Source organism: Esox lucius, chromosome 5, assembly GCF_011004845.1.
Source record: "Esox lucius isolate fEsoLuc1 chromosome 5, fEsoLuc1.pri, whole genome shotgun sequence".
NCBI classification, from domain to species: domain Eukaryota; kingdom Metazoa; phylum Chordata; class Actinopteri; order Esociformes; family Esocidae; genus Esox; species Esox lucius.
The window spans coordinates 18,226,638-18,244,871 of NC_047573.1; the positions used below are offsets into that span (position 1 = coordinate 18,226,638).

General features: G+C 45.0%; 1 protein-coding gene across 5 annotated transcripts in view; it reads right to left on the minus strand.

Annotated features, from left to right (window-relative positions):
- Positions 1-18,234, minus strand: part of trrap (transformation/transcription domain-associated protein) — an 87,592-nt gene that overhangs the window by 22,456 nt on the left and 46,902 nt on the right. For 3 of the 5 annotated variants that reach the window (XM_034292176.1, XM_034292174.1, XM_034292175.1), the window contains 15 exons: positions 17,816-17,872; positions 16,154-16,353; positions 15,723-15,844; positions 14,484-14,697; positions 11,689-11,868; positions 11,084-11,230; positions 9,123-9,242; positions 6,965-7,255; positions 6,687-6,824; positions 6,490-6,602; positions 6,207-6,342; positions 5,131-5,322; positions 3,593-3,788; positions 378-496; positions 101-247 (listed from right to left, as the gene is read on the minus strand). In XM_034292176.1, coding sequence (XP_034148067.1) covers positions 101-247; positions 378-496; positions 3,593-3,788; positions 5,131-5,322; positions 6,207-6,342; positions 6,490-6,602; positions 6,687-6,824; positions 6,965-7,255; positions 9,123-9,242; positions 11,084-11,230; positions 11,689-11,868; positions 14,484-14,697; positions 15,723-15,844; positions 16,154-16,353; positions 17,816-17,872 — 2,372 coding nt within the window. The remainder of the gene's footprint in view (positions 1-100; positions 248-377; positions 497-3,592; positions 3,789-5,130; positions 5,323-6,206; positions 6,343-6,489; positions 6,603-6,686; positions 6,825-6,964; positions 7,256-9,122; positions 9,243-11,083; positions 11,231-11,688; positions 11,869-14,483; positions 14,698-15,722; positions 15,845-16,153; positions 16,354-17,815; positions 17,873-18,234) is intronic. The other 2 variants (XM_034292178.1, XM_034292177.1) reach the window with 1 other exon arrangement.

Consider the following 18,234-nt stretch of genomic DNA (forward strand, 5'->3'; position numbering starts at 1 on the left):
CCAGCCCCGGTTCCTACATAGCATTCTAGCCTTAACTTAAGATGCTGCGCCATTGTTAAAAAAAAAAAAATCACTGTCACAAAACAGTGGTCTTCCTCACCTGCATGCACTCATTCTTGCCCATCACCCCAGCCAGCTGCAGATAACATTTGACCTGTTGGCGAATCTTCTGGAAGCAGTCTATAATGGGCACTGTTGGGATGGTGTGTATACGACTCAGGATGTCCAGAGACACGTTCACTAGACCCTGACAGAACGCACACGCACACAGTAATTGGATTACATTTCCCAAGTGAAAAGCGAAACGAAACCAGCCTCTGGTAAACGTCGGGTCTTGGTAAACGGCGTTTCCACGGACGGCCCCGGGAGTGCGGTACCTGTTTGCGTCCTATCTTGCCATACTGGATGATGGCGGAGGCTGAGGCGTGGACACCAAGCATGGCGTTACTGGTGTTGGGGTCGTGCTGCGTGTTGTTCTCATACGCCGTCACTATGGCTGGGGAGAAGGGAGCAGGGTTACACAACAAACACAGTCGCTTTGTTGTTCTTTTAGAGGAGACATAACAGGGTTAGATGTTTATCTACTTATTTCCCTCTTTTAATCTTTTTTTTTTCTCCAAACCAACGGCAATTATAATTTTAAGGACGGATTTCAAGTGTTGCATGTTCTATAAACTTTAAATGTTGCATTTGTCATCATAATGGGTAGTTTCAGAGTCGCTTGAACTGAAGTTGCCTCAGACAACATATTTTGTGGCTGCCTCTGTTTAGTTTCAAAGTCACTGCAGGAGAGAGCCTGCCACTGCAGTGTGTGTGCGTGTCATGTTTTAAAGGATGCTGTGAGACAACAGGAGACCAGACTTGTCATGCACACAACTCTCCCTCCATTTATTTCCTTTCATATCCTCTTTACTTCAAATGTGCTCCATCTTCCACCTTCTGAGTGTACTTTTCTATTTCAGTTTTGTTTGGACCGTTATATCCATCCTATTCATACCTATTCCCCCTCCCTCCTGTACCTCCTCCCTCCCTCCTGTACCTACCTACTCCCTCCTGTACCTCCTCCCCTCTCCTCCCTCCTGTACCTCCTCCCTCCCCTCCCTCCTGTACCTCCTCCCTCCCCTCCCTCCTGTACGTACCTACCCCCTCCCTCCTGTACGTACATACCCCCTCCCTCCTGTACGTACATACCCCCTCCCTCCCGTACATACTCCCTCCCCTCCCTCCTCAACCTTCTCCCTCCCCTCCCTCAGAGTTTCATCTGTCCTACTGATCTCCAGCTCTTGCTCCATCTCCTGGGTTCAATTGTGACAAATGATACTGAAGGACTTTCAAGGACTATTAAGTGGTAGATTTCTTAAGAAACTACACTTTCTACACATAATACTTAAATTATAGAAAAAAACAAAACTATAGAATGATAACCACCACGTTTTATAAGCTTTGCTAATGGCATTCAAAAATTCATTTTAAAATGTTATGATGAAGTCACACCATTTCAAACGCTAAAGGTTATTTTAACAAGAAAGTGATCCTTTACAAAGAAAAGCTATGAAAGCAAAAGCCAAGTTGATGCCGACGTTATCTGCTGTGGTCCATGTGGTTTTACTTGAATGAAAGCAAGAGACCAGTATAGCACCCACCAATGGATATAGCAACACTTCTCAATCTCACAAAAACTGAGAAGAAATCATTTTAATAGCATTAAGTATTTCTCAAGGACCAGTTGAGGAAATCTTTTCAATACTTGATTTTCTGAGACCCCAAATCAAGCACTTTATGAACAACATCCCTTGTGTTTTCACATCCTCTCTCCCTCCCTCAGTGTGTGTGTGTGTGTGTGTGTGTGTGTGTGTGTGTGTGTGGGCGCGTAACATGCAGAGAGAATGGGCACTTTAGAGAGCTGACATTTGGGAAGGGAGAATGAGCCTGAGGGTTTGAGTTTACTGTGGCCTTTTGGAGACGCCCCATCCTGTGCAATGATTATGGTGTGTGTGTGTATGTGTGTTCACTAGACACACATTGAGAAAGCTTACAAACAGTATCTTCATTGTGTAACTGGCTCTTTAATAACTATGAATATGACTTCAATATAGCTAACAATTAGGTTATAAAAAGCTAAATTGCTACAGAAGCACATTAACTTTACATTTCACGCACTCAGTCACCACAGACCACTATTTTGGTGGAAGTCATTTGGTGGAACTGAGTTTATTAATAGGAGAAAATCTTACAATACTCGCATAGAAACTTGTCACCAGTTGGATGGGAGCATGGCTATTAATATGAAACACTGTCAGGTTTTTTTTTTTGCATGAAAGTTGTTGAACCAAATAAATGTTCATGTTCAGATTGTGCTCTTCATCGATAAGGGATATCATTTATGCCTGTTAGATTGCAATTTTTCCAGTTTGTTTATTTGGTTGTATGTCTTTTAGCCATTGACACTGAATTCAACATGGACTGCATATTAATTTGTAATAAATACACATATTTGTTAAGACATGGAATATAACAATTATTATGGGGAATAACAGTGTTCCTGCTGACAAACATACTTTCTATAACAATTAGTATGGGGAATAACAGTGTTCCTGCTGATAAACATACTTTCTATAACAATTAGTATGGGGAATAACAGTGTTCCTGCTGATAAACATACTTTCTAAAACAATTAGTATGGGGAATAACAGTGTTCCTGCTGACAAACATACTATCTCCAATATTTAGCTCATTGGCAACGGGAATTGTACAGCGATTAGTGTATATTAAATAGATGATTAAAATATAATGAAGGACAAGTTGACATAAATTTGCCCCTAAAACTGATTTCATATATTTATTGTCCCCCATCTAGAATCAAATTAAAAATTAAGGGAGCACAGTCTGTTTCACACAAATGTCATTAACAAATCTGGTCTCGCTATCCAACTTCCCTGCTGTCTAACTGTTGTCACAATCACCCTACTTTAGCCTACTAAATGTCAATCACCAAATGAGACCGCACTTCCGTAAATGTAGTCAACACAAAATCATACAAGCAGTCTGCCATTGTAATGAGAGCAAACTCATTTGTTTACATCATTGTAGCCTACAAGAACACAGCAAAATAATTTATAGTGCTTCATAAACCGACTGGAGAAAGAACATTCTCCATTCAGCCGCACTCGATCTGCTCCACTTGAAACATGAGAGGTGTTTCTTTAAAACATGCAACAACCCCCTTTATCCCTTTCATAACTAGACCAATCATATGCTCCAGTGTGCCGTGGTGGGGGCAACTCTGGTAATGACCGCACTGGCAGAGTCGCAATGGGACAATAGAACTGGCTGATAACATAAGATTTATCATTAGGCAAACTATATATATACTATATAAACTATATATATAATAAATTAAAATAAGTGATTTTATGAACAGAAAGCACACTGGTAGTGGGGCTATATCCACATGAAGATTTGTGTGGGCACGTGCGTGCATGCGTGCGCATGTTTGTGTGGGTGTACCCTGGTAGTGCTGTCGTCTCCACATGAAGGTGTGTGGGTGCGCGCATGTGCGTGTGTGGGTGCGCGCATGTGCATGTGTGCGTACCCTGGTAGTGGTGCTGTCTCCACATGAAGATGCTGCTCCAGTGAGACAGATCGTCAGATATGATGGGCAGTCTGTTCCTCCAGGTCTTCACCACAGTCTTCATGTCGTGGAGGCTGGTGTTGCGGCCCAGGTTGGCCGGCTGAAGGCCTGCATTGATCTGAGCTGCCTCCTGGAGTTCAATGATCTGCTGGGCAGCCTGTTGGGGGGGGGGGGGGGGGGGGGGTTATCCACAACCATAAAGAAACCAGGTGTCCGGGCCACTTCCAAAGCCATTAGCCAACTGTATTACAGGTTTATGATGACTATTGGAAAAACCTTCTTCGAAATCAGGTCAGAGAAGGCAGCACCAGATGGATGGATCAGTGTCTTATGAACTATTTACCTTTAGGGACGTGACATTAGGGCCTGGGCCAGAAAATCTGATTCCTTTAATGGCTAATCACTTGGTCCAGATAGAACACTGAACGATTGAAAACCCTGAAGATCATACACTATGGGCTCGGTGCTTTGCGAAGGTTTTAAACCTTAGATATTAAATGCAATTGATCTGCCGGCATATGTGCCCGCACAACCATGCATTTTATTACATCAAATCATCAATCAATAGTAATTCTGAAGCCACTGATTAATATAGCCGGTGAAACATTTATCGATCTAAAGCCATCGGAAAGTCCCAGATTTTGGTGGCTTGACTGCAAATGGGTTTTCATCCCAGTTATTTATAAAGGCAGACATCTTTGTTTTCTGAAACCCCAGTGTGAGCTGGGGTCCTTAAAGAAACATCCGAGGGCTGATTTTAGAAAGCGGGCCAGGATGTTGTTTACCACCAATATAGTAAAGAATAGGGCCACATACAAAAAAAATAAACTGGTACTCAATTCAAATACCTGCTTTCAAAAGATAAATGTACTAAATTGCTCGGTAGACTTCCTGAAATCAAATCTGCAAGAACAAAATAAATTGGATAGTACAATATTCTCAAAATTATCTGTTAATATCAGCTGATGGCACATTTATAACCTTCAGTTTGGAGTGGCCATTTATCATATAAATGTAATTTTGGAGCAGGTATTTAATCAAACACTATCTGATGGAGGGAAAGTAATTACTGGCTGCAGTATAAACTTACTGCCTCTCCTCTTCTGTCTTGCAACTTTCTAGTTTCCTTCCCCACAACTCCCTCTCTCCTCGTTATTCTGGTCTCTCTCCCTTCCTCTCTCTCTCGTTTATTTTCCTCCCCCTAATAGTCTGTCTCTCTCTGTCCTCCGTCTACGTCCTCGGTTTCCATCACGTCGACTCTAATGGTTTTTATTAGACTTAGTGTTTTCCACTCTTCATTTTCAAATACAGACAACTTTATCAATCCTTCCTGGCTGAATTGACCGGAGTCACAGATGGACTCTTCATTTTGTAATACAGTGATCCCAATACAAACGATCTCTCCTCATTAACAGTTCAGACACGTCATATGTAACGTGTGTACGACCAAGTCGAGGCCTTTGTTGCGTGCGTGCGCGTGTGTGTGTGCGCTCCCTCACCTGAAGAAGCGGTGTGTGCACGTGGGAGACGATGTGAGGCAGCCTCCTCCACTCCCGGATGGCCAGACTGGAGGCCATCTCCACCAGGCGCTCTATGAAGTTGAGCTGCTGCTCGTCCGGGTGGCAGATGGCCAGGTAACCCCGGTGCATATTGACCTTCCAGGCCATCTCCTTCGGACAGCTCAGCTCCACCTGGACACACGGGGGAAGGGGGGGTCAGAGGGCGGGGCTGGGCGTGGAACCGACGGCGCGGGCGCACCCCGTCCATCCGTTCGCCATGGCCAGCGTTGTAAAAGCTTCAGCGCCTCATGAATACTCAGGATGACACAGAGGTGAGCCCGGGAAAAACACTGTATTGATCAGACCATCGAGCGCATTAACTACAACACTGACAATAGCCCACGGGGGGTCTGTCTTCTACCGGGTCTAACCTGTGCAACGCCATTAGGAGGGTGCGTGCACACGCGTGCGCCTCGCACTGTCTCTGTCGATGGCGGAGAAAATTACAACGATCGGTCAACGTGCACTTATCACGGGCAAGGGGACGTGTGATGAATCTCCCGTAGACAGCGGTGGCCTTATCACGGGCCGTTTAATTGAAAGCCGGGCCAATGGAACCGACAGACATCCTCAGAGCCGGAGGGGAGAGGCTGCACTACAGCAGACGCCTGATCTACTCCGTCTTCCACCAGCAGCGCCTAACACATCACCATACAACAGATGTTAGGCCAATTACTCACTCACAGACACAAGTGCATTAGATCTACACGAAACCCGAGAGGAGGAACGAGGAGAAGTGAGAAGGAGCGAGAGAGAATGAAGGAGAGGGCGAGAGAAGCTGCTAGTTGAAGTTGTTGCCGGGCGGCTTAATGAGATGCCGCCGTCGTGGCCGAATTCCAAGGCGCAGGAAGGGGCCCCGTGTCGCGTGTCAGCCCCTTCAGTGTTCCCTCCTCTACCGCGCTTCAAAAAATATATATATAAACACGACGGCTGTCAATTGGGCTCACTAACGTCAGTCAAACTAGAGGCGCGCTGCATTACGACCTTGGCCCGGCTGACGGTGGAAGCGTCCCTACCTGAACCAGCGCCTCCTTCATGGCGTTCCAGTTGGAGACCCGCCAGGCACACTCCAGGACCAGGTAATGGTTGGTGTTGCCTTTAGACTGGCCGTACTCCGTCAGGGGCTCCCACTGGTTCAACTCCTTGGAACAGCTGGGGAAAACAGGGACCACAGGGGTCGTTAGGCGCCGTCTTATTGCCCACGCTGTTTATTCTGTGGCGGTTAGGAGCTGTTCCTGTTTTTCTTTTAAACCTAGTTTCTAGTAAGAAACAAGAGTGGGGAATGTGTCCGTTATTTACCGTATCCAGTGGTCCTCCCAAAGCTGGTACTCCGGTAGGACGGCTGGGGAGGCGTTGCTCCTCTCCTGCTCCTTCCTGGCCTTCTCCATGGCCTTCTCGTAACTCTCCTGGGCCTGTGGATGAACAAATAGGGAGATAGAAAGCAACCCTTTCGTGGAACTCGACACCAACAAGCCCATCGGTCCTCAAGGCCTCACCTGTTCAAAGAAGCCGTGCTGTTCGTAGGCTATGGCCATGGAGGTCTCCGGGAACTTGCAGCGTTTCTGCCACAGCCCCGCCCACATGTCCTCCTCCTGCAGCAGGGAGTACAGCTCCGCCAGGGAGTCCAGGATCTCCTATCGGGCCGAGACAAAAGAATCAATCTACCGTTGGTCCTCGTTAGCCAAGAGGGAGACGCCCGTATAAAGATCTGAGGGAACAGCCGACAAGCTCCCCCGGAGCGGAGGTGTCCTGAGGGAACGGCGTGCTGTCTGACCTGCTGCGGCGGCGTGATGCTCTCCTGTTCGTAGAACTCGGCGGTGCTCTGCTTGGGCTTGTTGTGCAGGCTGAGGCCCTTCTCGAAGGCCTGCTGCTCCAGCATCAGGGTGGACCGCAGCCACAGGTTGTGCGTCTTGCCCAGGTACTTCAGCACGCAGGGCCTGACGGGGATGGGGGGGACACACTGGGACATGGCCTCCACCAGGCAGCTGAGGGCACTGGGCTGGCAGTCCCTCTGGGCCTGGTGGCTGCCACTGCACAGGAACGGACTCATCTCACCAGACAGGGCCTGCAGGGGGGAAGGGGGCGGGTGTGGGGTTACAGGGAGGACATCGGGGAGGGGGGTGAGAGAGAGCACACGTTGGAAATGTTTTTTCTGAGGCCCGAAGCCCGCGATACGCCTCAGAACCGAGCCAGAACTAATCGGAAGCCACCGCTAGCAACCGTAGCATGAAAATCCAAGAGACAGCCTCTGCAAAAATAATCACTCTATTTAAATGCTTTGAATAGATTTTTCTTTTCCTCCAGAACTCTAAAACCAAATTAAGATATTCATAAGCAGATAATTATCAGCGTAAATATGCAACCTATTTATGTCTTGATCCCTGTCGGTCTCTGAGTGACAAACATAATCATTAAGACATCTGGTTATATTTCCAATGCATTTCACCGACTTAATAGCTCAATCACTTCAAATCAGAATCCTTAAATGAGGCTCTAAATACTGGAGGCATCTGGTTCGTTAAACTCATTACGTTTTTTTCCTTCCATATTTTGCATAAATGAATGGTTCCTCATTAAGAGAGAATGGCATGTTTTAAGGCAGAAACGGGACAGCCAAGGTCAGCCAACCAATGTCACTAAAGTGTGTGTGTGCGTGGGGTGGCTCTTAAGAGAGAGAAGCGGGTTGCGGACCAGTCTGGTCTAACCAGTGTCTGTCAGTCATGTGTAAGCAGAGGCGGCAGTGCACAGGGTTTCCGCGGGGAGAAACTAACTTTCACCAGGAAAAGGCACACTGATAAGTCAACACGTCTAGCATCACATTTGCAGACATACGTAAGACGGCAAATTATTTCTAATGTGTACAGAAAAGGCCTAGGTTACTCTGTGCCTTCATTCTCACTACAATTCTACTAAAATGAATGACTGGAGACTCAAATCTTTCATACATGGGCCAAAATTACAGGGTTGCCAAAGGAACCAACAGATGAAAACTACATTGTCCGCAACTATCTACTCAAGCAGGCAACAAAAGGAAAGAAAAAGCGTGCAATGTGACGTGCATTAAATGACGAGCCAAATCACAAAGAGTGAATGCACATACACTCGCCGCAGATATCGATCTTATTGGCTGGTACAAATAAGATAATTAGTACAGCGTTTGTTTTTTTGCACCATGATCCAACAAAGCATTTATTTTCTACAAATTCACTATGATTTCTAATATCCTTAGTAATTATTTGAACAGTCCATGAAAAACACCTATTTTAGAATACAATTTGGAAAGTAGTAACAACAACAATCCTCGGTTTGGTATTTCCTGTGGGGGGCCTTTCACCTACAAGCACCGTTTAAAACAATCCACAGCTTTTTTTAAGATGCTACAGATCTTCTGTGACCAAACCATTCTTTATTATTTTCATTGTGTATTGATTAATTATATAGTTGGGTCAATTTGATTAAATGTACATTTGGGGGAACTTTCTTTCTGTCCTTCTGGACACCTATGTGTCTAAAAGTAAGATAAGGATAGAGACAATGAGGCACACCTTTGACCTCCATGATGATGTGACAACCATTGCTTTGAGTTTACCACATAAATGAAGAATAATGCAGTAGACAGACACATAACTAATACCCTCTGTAAGGGAAGGACTTAATCTCTTTTGGAGGAGGTAAGAACATACCTCCTCCAGTTGCCCAAAAGCCTGTTTCAGCATGGCTATAGTCACTGAGGGCTTCCACTATTTTAATATAGTCAAACAAGTGGAACTTTCAACTGCCTACTCCATTCTGATGAACTGGTTGGAGTCCTACCTAACCGGGACAATCAGTACCCAGCCAACAACGCTGGAAATCAGTGGCATTGTTAAAACGGTAAAAGCCCTCCCTGAAAGTAGCAGCATGTTCCTGCTGGTTGACCTGACGGTACTCACATGCTGCTGCCGGTCAGACAGGATCTTCCAGAGGCGAGGGAAGAGCTGTACCCAGGTCTTCTCTGCCAGGGGGGTGGAGATGTGACACAGCTGTACCAGGGCATTCAGTAGCGCCCCCGTCTGACGCAACAATGACAACATCAAGGTAAGTACTGGTCAATGTCTGACAACATGGCAAACACTGGTCAACATCTGACACAATGACAATAAGAGGTTAACGTAAAATGCCAGGTTCTTGTGATGTAAAAGAATGAGACAAAGATAAATCATGTCAGACATTTTTCAACATTTAATGTGACCTATAATGTAAACAATTCAATTGAAAAACAAACTGAAATCTTTGAGGGAGAAAAAAAAAAAACTCACAATAACCTGGTTGCATAAGTGCGCACACCCTTAAACTAATACTTTGTTGAAGCACCTTTTCATTTTATTACAGCACTCAGTCTTTTTGGGTAGGAGTCTATTAGCATGGCACATCTTGACGTGGCAATAATTTCCCACTCTTCTTTGCAAAAGCGCTCCAAATCGGCCAGATTGCGAGGACATCTCCTGAGCACAGCCCTCTTCAGATCATCCCACAGATGTTCAATTGGAATCAGGTTGGGGCTCGGGCTGGGCCATCCCAAAACATTAATCAGCTTCTGGTAAAGCCATGCTTTCGTGGATTTGGATGTGTGCTGGGTTGTTGTCGTGCTGAAAGGTGAACTTCCTCTTCATCTTCAGCTTTCTAATGGATGCCTGAATGTTTTGTGCCATAATTGGCTGGTATTTGGAACTGTTCAGAACTCCCACCACCCTGACTAAGGCCCCGGTTCCAGCTGAAGAAAAACCTCCCCCAAAGCATGGTGCTGCCACCACCAAGCGTCACTGTGGTATGGTGTTCTTTGGGTGATGTGCAGTGTTGTTTCTGCACCAAACATACCTTTTGGAATTATGGCCAAAAAGTTCAACCTTGGTTTCATCAGACCATAAAAAAAATTCCCACGTGCATTTGGGGGACTTCATATTTGTTTTTGCAAACTTCAGCCGGGCATGGATGTTTTTCTTTGTAAGAAATGGCATCCGTCTTGCCACCCTACCTCATGACCAATACATATGAAGAATATGGGAGATTGTTATCACATACAGCACACAGCCTGTACTTGCCAAAAATTCCTGCAGTTCCTTTATGTTGCTGTAGGCCTCTTGGAAGCCTCCCTGACCAGGTTTCTTCTCTTCTTTTCATCAATTTTGGAGGGATGTCCAGTTCTTCGTAATGTCTCTGTTGTGCCATATGTTCTACACTTGATGATAATGGTCTTTACTGTGTTCCATGGTATATCTAATGCTTTGGAAATTCTTTTGTACCCTTCTCCTGACGGATATCTTTCAACAATGAGATCCCTCTGATGCTTTGGAAGCTCTCTGTGGACCATGGCTTTTTCTCTGAGATGCAACTAAGAAAATGTCAGGAAAATCCTACTACAACAGCTGAACCTTATTTGGGATTAATCAGAGTCACTTTCAATGATGGCATGGGGGTAATGACTTCTATTTAACATGAATTTGAATGTGATTGGTTAATTCTGAACACAGCCACATCCCCAGTTATAAGAGGGTGTGCACACCTATACAACCAGGTTATTATTAGGTTTTTATTTTTTTATTTCTCCACCCTCAAAGATTTCAGTTTGTTCTTCAATTGAATTGTTCACATTATAGGTCACATTAAAAGTGGAAAAAGTTCATTTTTTTACATCAAAAAAACCTGGCATTTTAACAAAGGTGTGTAGACATTTTATAACCACTGTACATTTCCAGTGGAACGACCAGCAGGGTTAAGGGTCAACTTACCTTTTAGGCCTTTCCCACAGGAATCATTTATCAAATAAAGAAAGAGCATTCAAAGCCAAAGTCTTGACTGTGTGAGGGTTCGTACTTGACCTACAGAGGACACGCATCCTGGTGTTACATCTCACCTTAACCTCTCTGAGGGAATCGAGGAATTTGTCGTGGCGGTTGGTGAGCATGTGTAACTGGTTGCCTGCATCTTTCTCAGCCTGCTCCTTGGTTTTGGGGATGGCAGTCTGGTCCCCTGGGGCTAGTTCTATGTCTATCTCAACATCCTGTAGGAGGAATGTGGGGAAAGGAGGAGTGGGGGAAAAAGGAGAGAAAAGAAAAATTAGAGGAATGGAAGTGATTGGGAAGAAAAGTGAAGGAGCGGAGCAGTTGGAGGAATAGATGGGAGGAGAGATGAAGCGCAGGCAACATGAACAGGTATTTAATCATTTCTTGTTTTATGCAAAAGCACTTAGTCTTTTCCCTTGTAGAGATGAATATCATGATGAGGTGGGGGAGGACAGGTAAACTGGTAATATTGACCGTTATATAAAACTGCTGTGAATATTGCATTAACTCTTTTGGGAAAACAGTTTTGCTACAGCAGGAAATACAGACGAACAACGAGAACTAGAGATGTTATTCGTCTGAGAAGAAAAAATAGTAATGTTGGGATAATGTGCCTGTAAGTCCACGTTGCTGTGTCCTGGTTGTCTCAGTGACTCCTGTTGTGTTAAGTCCTCACCTCCTCCTTGGTCTCACTGTTCTCCCTCTCCCTGGGCTCCTGTTTGACGTGGGTTGCCATGGCAAAGGCAGCACGGTCATGGCTGTCGGCCAGATTGATGACGTTGGTGATGGAGGGGAGCATGGAACCCTGGCAGCTGGTCGCAATAATGCTGTTATGCTCACATACCGCCAGCAGCAGCTAACACGGAGACAGGAGAAAAAATAACATGGAGTCAAACGCACAGGATAGACAGACAGAGACAAAGAGGGAGACGGAAAGAGACATGGAGAGAGAGCGAGAGAATAGATCATAAGAGTTGAGGTGGGTAAAGCATTATAAAGACTCTTCATGTGTAAAACAGCACCTCCCCTTGGGCCAGATTAGATATTGCATGTGACTATTGAAATTTCAGTATATAACTAATCAATTGACCAATCAATTTTAGTTTTATGGTGGATCTCAATGGCTAGTTAACTCAGAATCAGGCCAGTGGTGACTGACACACTGAAACTACAGGAACAATCTTCCTACAAAGCAGCCCTGCAACATGGTGTCTTAAGCAGAAACGCAGTATAGAAGCAAACTCCCGTGTTCAGCACAGGGGAAAGGCTAGGGAGAATTGGGCAGGAGGCTGGGGGATGGAAACGTGTGAAGCTTGCACAGCATCCATTATATATTAGGGGGACAAGAGAGCGTCTAGGCCAGTATGGTACTGATTGCAGTTTGAAGGTCACTGTACGATATGGTTCTTGTACGTCAGGAAACATTTACCGTCAACAGTACACTAATCCAGGTAGAATACGTAATGCGTGACGAGAGCACAATCGAAAATAAAAAAGCTCTAAGTAAACATGGCACAAACTGTCTTACAATCTAACTGTGTGGGAACTAAGCAAGGGACATTCGTAACGTGGATCGAGCATCTTAGAGGATACTTAAATCCGCTTTTCTCAACCACAGTATGGGTGCATATCAGCTCGATCAGACTGCAGCTATGCGGTGCTTAAATTCACTGGGAAGACAAAGTTGTGCTGTTTTCTTTGCTTTTCTGTGTTACTCCTGGGAAAATAATGGGGTAATGCTGGCGTACATTTGTCACCCAGGTTTCAGCTCTCCGACGCTGTTGTAGTTTACAGGAATGCCAAAACGCCACAAAAGAGATAAAAATGAAGCTGGAGGACTCTACAATGTTGGTGTGTCAATACCAACAGCAGCATAATTTTATTTGGGAAGAACTGATATATTTTCCAGCAATTGTTATAAAAATGTATGATTATTTCTAATAGACTGTGATTTTGGCAGAATCTGCTTAAGTAATTCTTACAAAAAAATGTTTTGCTTGAGTCATGTGTCCTATTGTTGTGAAATATTTCTCAGTTGCAGTTTTGTTGATAAAATCTAATACCTTATTTACTACATTAATATTCAGGCAGGAATAATGTACAGAAAGAGTTTGTATTTGGTGTGAATTTATTACAGCATAATTTATACATTTTCTATTCATCCCTCATCATTTTTGTGATGGCTTCATAGGTATGATTTGTATTTTTTTAAATATTTTTATGCCAGGGCACAAAGACAAAGCCATTGTGCAGCAATTCTAAGAATAATTGTAGAGAAAATGTATTGTAATCATGTGAAAGAAAATCAACTTGTTAGCAGCAGAATCTGCTGAGCAGATACGAAATATTAAAACAACCTTTAATTTGTAAGTATGGCATCCTAGAATTGAGTTTGGAAAATCAATGCTTCTATTGAAAGAGTGGCCTGAACTTGATGAATAACACCAACAACAAATGGCTTCTGCTGTGATTAGCATGGTTCTTCAACAATGAAAAAACCTTGCTTTACTACACTGCAATTCATTTTATTTCAATAGCTTAATCTGTGAGTGGAGGGCAGCATTCAGAAACATTCTATGACTCAAAAGTCACAGTCTTGTGAATCTCTCATGCATATATTTTGATAGAAAATCTGAAAAACAATGCAGGAGGGTAGAGAAGCATTTCACAACATTCCAATGTCTTTTCAAAATCTTTTGAATATGCGGCCTTCATAGCACACGGGATTCAAACACCCTTACAAAATCCCTCAAGGAGAGTTGTATAGTACCAAAGGAGAGGGAAAACTAATTAAAATAGAATCTGGAAAAGTCCAGACAAGACATGCATCAAAACTCTCACTGATAAAAACATGTTTAAAAATTAGATACACTTTACAGTTTATTTCAAAATGTCCCATCCAGTAATACAGGAAAAACTGATCAGATCTCAATGTTATGTAGAACCTCGCATGGTTTCCGTGAGGTTGTCTGTAGAATTGGGCTGATCTATATTTGGACTGACACATTGTCCCATCGACCTGTCCAAACATCATCAATAGACAATGGTATGTTTTGAGAGGTAAGGTGCTGTGCACACAGAGGATTGCATTGGGGATAGGCCTGCATAGTAGCTTTATGAGGTGTTTTGTTATGTAGTATTGTTTATCTAGGTATACCAGATGTTGCCCAAAAATCTAGAGTTAAAAACATGCGTTTTATGTATTCTGCTGAGGGCAGACTAAATCACAACATTTTTGTCAACATCAACATTTATCATTGAAGGGGAAAACAAGGCACAGACATTTGCATGAGCAAGATAAATCACATACAAATGCATGAGGTCTTTTTTTTTGTTTGTTTCAAAAACAAGACATAGTTCAAGTTCAAAGCTATACTCAGCAACCATTTTACAAAGGGCTTTGTCCTAACTGGAGTATTTAATAAGTCTCCAGCTGACATCAAAACAGTCACGATTAGATGATCTCCTTACCTCAATGCACTGTTTGATCCAGAAGTGGCTGCCCATGGCCTCCCAGTTCTGAGAGCAGCATATATACAGCAGCCTCTCGTACACGCGTCTCTTCATGGACAGGTCGAACACCTCAAAGAACTTGGCCCTGATCATAGGCTGGGCACAACGCAGCCCTGATAGGAAGGCCGGCTCCAACTTGGACGTGATGTCACTTCCTGAGAGACTTTCATCCCTGTTTGGACAAAGAGGGCAGACATTCCCTCATGTAACTGTCATTTATAGAACGAAAAACGGTTCAGGACCGCGGCTTAATTCCCTTATACAGCGTTTTCCTGCTAATGTGTTTCAGACCAAGGTCTTAGATAAAAATCGAGAAACAAACGTAGCTAAAACCTTAATGGCAGTAAGTGGAGGACAAGAGGCGATGAAGGTCACTGATGTGAAACAGGGTAGTATGCAGTTACTTTAAGTTAATGTTTAAAAATGGAGCATCTTATCTTTAATGACGGAGATAATCCTAGCGGAATAGTCAAACGGGTAACGGCCCACATTAAACGATGTGTAATAACCTATACAATAATTCCTAGATCATTCCACAGGCCTGGCGAATGGGCCTCTAGAGTCCTATTTAAAACCAGTCTCCCAGCAGTGAGTCTATTATATTGAAGCTCCTAAACCATCTAGTTATTCAGAGGCATCGTTGTGGAGCAGCTGCTCGTTCCCTTATCTTTATGTGATGAGGACAGCGATGCGTCAATACCAGTTTTGCTGCTTTTTTTTTGTGTCTAAAGTCATGTGACGTACAGAGCAGATGTCTAGGATGGAGGAAAAAGGGATCGGTTGTCCTTAGGACAGGACGAGAGGACCGGGCGTGTGCGTGCTTGGTCCGAGCCCCAGGTAGGATGAGTACCACTGGCCTCAGAAGTCAGTTGTCCTTCAGTTGGCACACTGGACTCCCTTCTGACCAGTCTGCTACACTCTAAAACAATGACCTGGAACTGAGAGACTCCTATACCATACCTCATAATTCTGTATCCCCCCCCCCCCCCATTTCTTTAACCCCCATGAAATAAGGAGAGCAGGGTGTGAGGCATACCCCCGCTCTCGTTCAACCCCTCCCTCTCCACGGATAAAGGGTTGGAGTGGGCGGTGACCTGGCATATATACTGCCCTACACCCCGTCCCGTCCCCCTCGATGGATGAAGTCAGGTAGCGACACCCCGCGTACCGGCCGAGCTGATTAATGGCGGTAATTACCTGTAGACATAATTAACGAGGTCCAGGAAATGGGCGTTTAACTCAAGGTCATCAGGGAAACGCTTCTCAATATAGGTCATCATCTTCACCAGCAGGATGGACTTCTCACGGAGATTGGGCATCTGTGGATGGACAGAGGGATGGATAATGAGGGGAGAGGGAGAGAGCCACGGACTCAGTTCATTCATCTTTGGTGCATCTGGATCAAGGAGTGTGAAGCACATTTGGTCCTAGTTCCCCCCTCTTTACTTTTCTCCACCGGGCTATCCTCTAAATTAAAGCCTAGTGAGTGCAAGGAGCTTCCTCGTTCCCAGACTGTTTCGCAGGCTAGTTGTTGTCACAGAGACTATCAGAAATGTTCGTCCTGATTTTCACTGGGTTTCCAAAATGGCTGAAGGTAAACGTGATCTAAGACTGACAGGTCCCATTACCTGGTTGGCTGCCATCGGAGAGTTGTTCTTCACCCACTCCTCCACGATCTTGACGATGGCACGGAGGATTTTGGCATCAGGCGACTTCTCAATAAGTGAAGTGAGGATGACCTGGATGAAGTTCTTCCTCATCTCCATGGACATGACGGACAGACGAGTCTTCACCAGGTCCAGAGACAGCATCACTAGTTCACTGGTAACTGTGGGGAAAAGTTAGGTGTCAGAGGTCATGATGGTCTTCACTGGGTCCAGAGAAAACATCACTAGTTCCCTGGTCACTGTGGGGAGAAGTTAGGGTTCAGAAGTCATGATGGTCTTCACCAGGGCCAGAGACAGCATCACTAGTTCACTGGTCACTGTGGGGAGAAATTAGGGGTCTGAGGTCATGACAGACAGACTCAGCCTTCCCAGGTCCCGAATCGCCAAAACGCGGATCACTGCGGGGAGAAGTTAGGGGTCATAGTTCAAGTACTCCACTATTGTCCGTTTCCAACGTCCACTACAAGGTGTGCAAATGAGTGAACTTGTGTTGCGGATTGTGGACATGCAGGACATTAGTGTCTGACAGCCTCACACTACCATGACCAGGTTTAGGAGGAGCAGGGCCAGAGTTGCGTGGGCTCAGTAATCAGCACTCAGTAGCCACACTATACTGAGCGGGTGGGCCAGCGGGTGGTGGTGGTGGGGGGGTCTGAGACGTGGATAATTCCCATTGAGTGAGTCTATCAGCCCATTGGATCTTCCTGACCTTCCTGCCGTTCATACTGACACAGGGCCAGACAGACCGGAGACACCTGAGCTCTGGGTCTGAGGGGGATTTCTGGAGGTGTCCAGGACACACACACTCATTGTGACGTAACCAGCCTTTCTGTGTCACACACACACATACACATTAGGGGAATTCTGACCTAGCCTAAAACACTGAGCAGGGCTTACAGAAACTGAAAACATTCGCTTTTCAGGCTTTCCTACAGCTTCCTCACTGCATGGTTCCAAAAACCCAGAGCCTCTGGTCTCCCCCAGCCCTGCAGGGGGGGGGGTGAAGAAAGCTCAACGTAGATACGATGTCATTGTGTCTGTCCTTAAACAACGGCGAGACGATAAATCAGCACAATCCTACTTTTTGTTTCTGCAAATTGACGCCGTCTTGGAGCAGGAAGTAGGATCACGTGTACTCCGTTAACGCTGATACGAGTAAAGAGTAACAAAAATCAATACCTATTACCGCAAACCTAGCAAAGACAAGCCAACCGCGGCAAAGGGGGAAGACCCCGCCATCTTCATCCACCTTGGCCAATCTGTTTGCTAAGGTCAGCCGGCTGAAATGTCACCTGCCTTGGATAAGGCTGTAACTAGGAGACACTGTAGCATAGGACTGGGACAGCACTAATGGCTGCTGACTGGGGGAAATAGAGCAGAGAGCTGGGAAGTGACAGAAGGAACCTGACCTCGTCCCTGTGGGGCTGCTGGGGGCGGGGTCACATTCAGACAATCTTTAGGGGGTACAGGGAAATACGTGTGTGTTGTCTCAACAATAATATTTATTTTTTTTTACAGTTGTGTCAGTGCAAACTTTAAATTCGGTCTTGTCAGAACTAATTCTGGCAGCTGAAAACAGGTATTTGGTCAAACAAATTAAACACGTGCGTCCTCTCCCTGTACCTGTTTCCCGGACGGCTGCTGTGTTGAGCGAGCCACTGCCACTCCCTGCTGGACGCTCTACAGGGAGAGAAAATGGGTTCTACAAAGTTAGTCTGAAGCTGTGTGTGTGAGTGTGTGTGTGTGTGTGTCTGTGTACATGCTCTTCAGTCCAGGTGGCCCCCAAAAAAAACAAATGAGAGTAAAACAAGGTCCTTGAGGGGACATTTTGTCTCTATGAGGAACATTGCTATTTTCAGGTCAGGGATAAACGTTGTAATTGGTGTCAGGGTTAGAATTAGGGTCCAGGTCACAGTTCAACTGCCTCATCTGGACGGAAGGTCAAATTCTGGTGGCACTGGCCGTGACTAGCAACTCCTTGTGCTGAGACGAATGGGAATGATGTTTGGGGTCCACACAAGAAAGGTGTGTGTGCAGGCAGA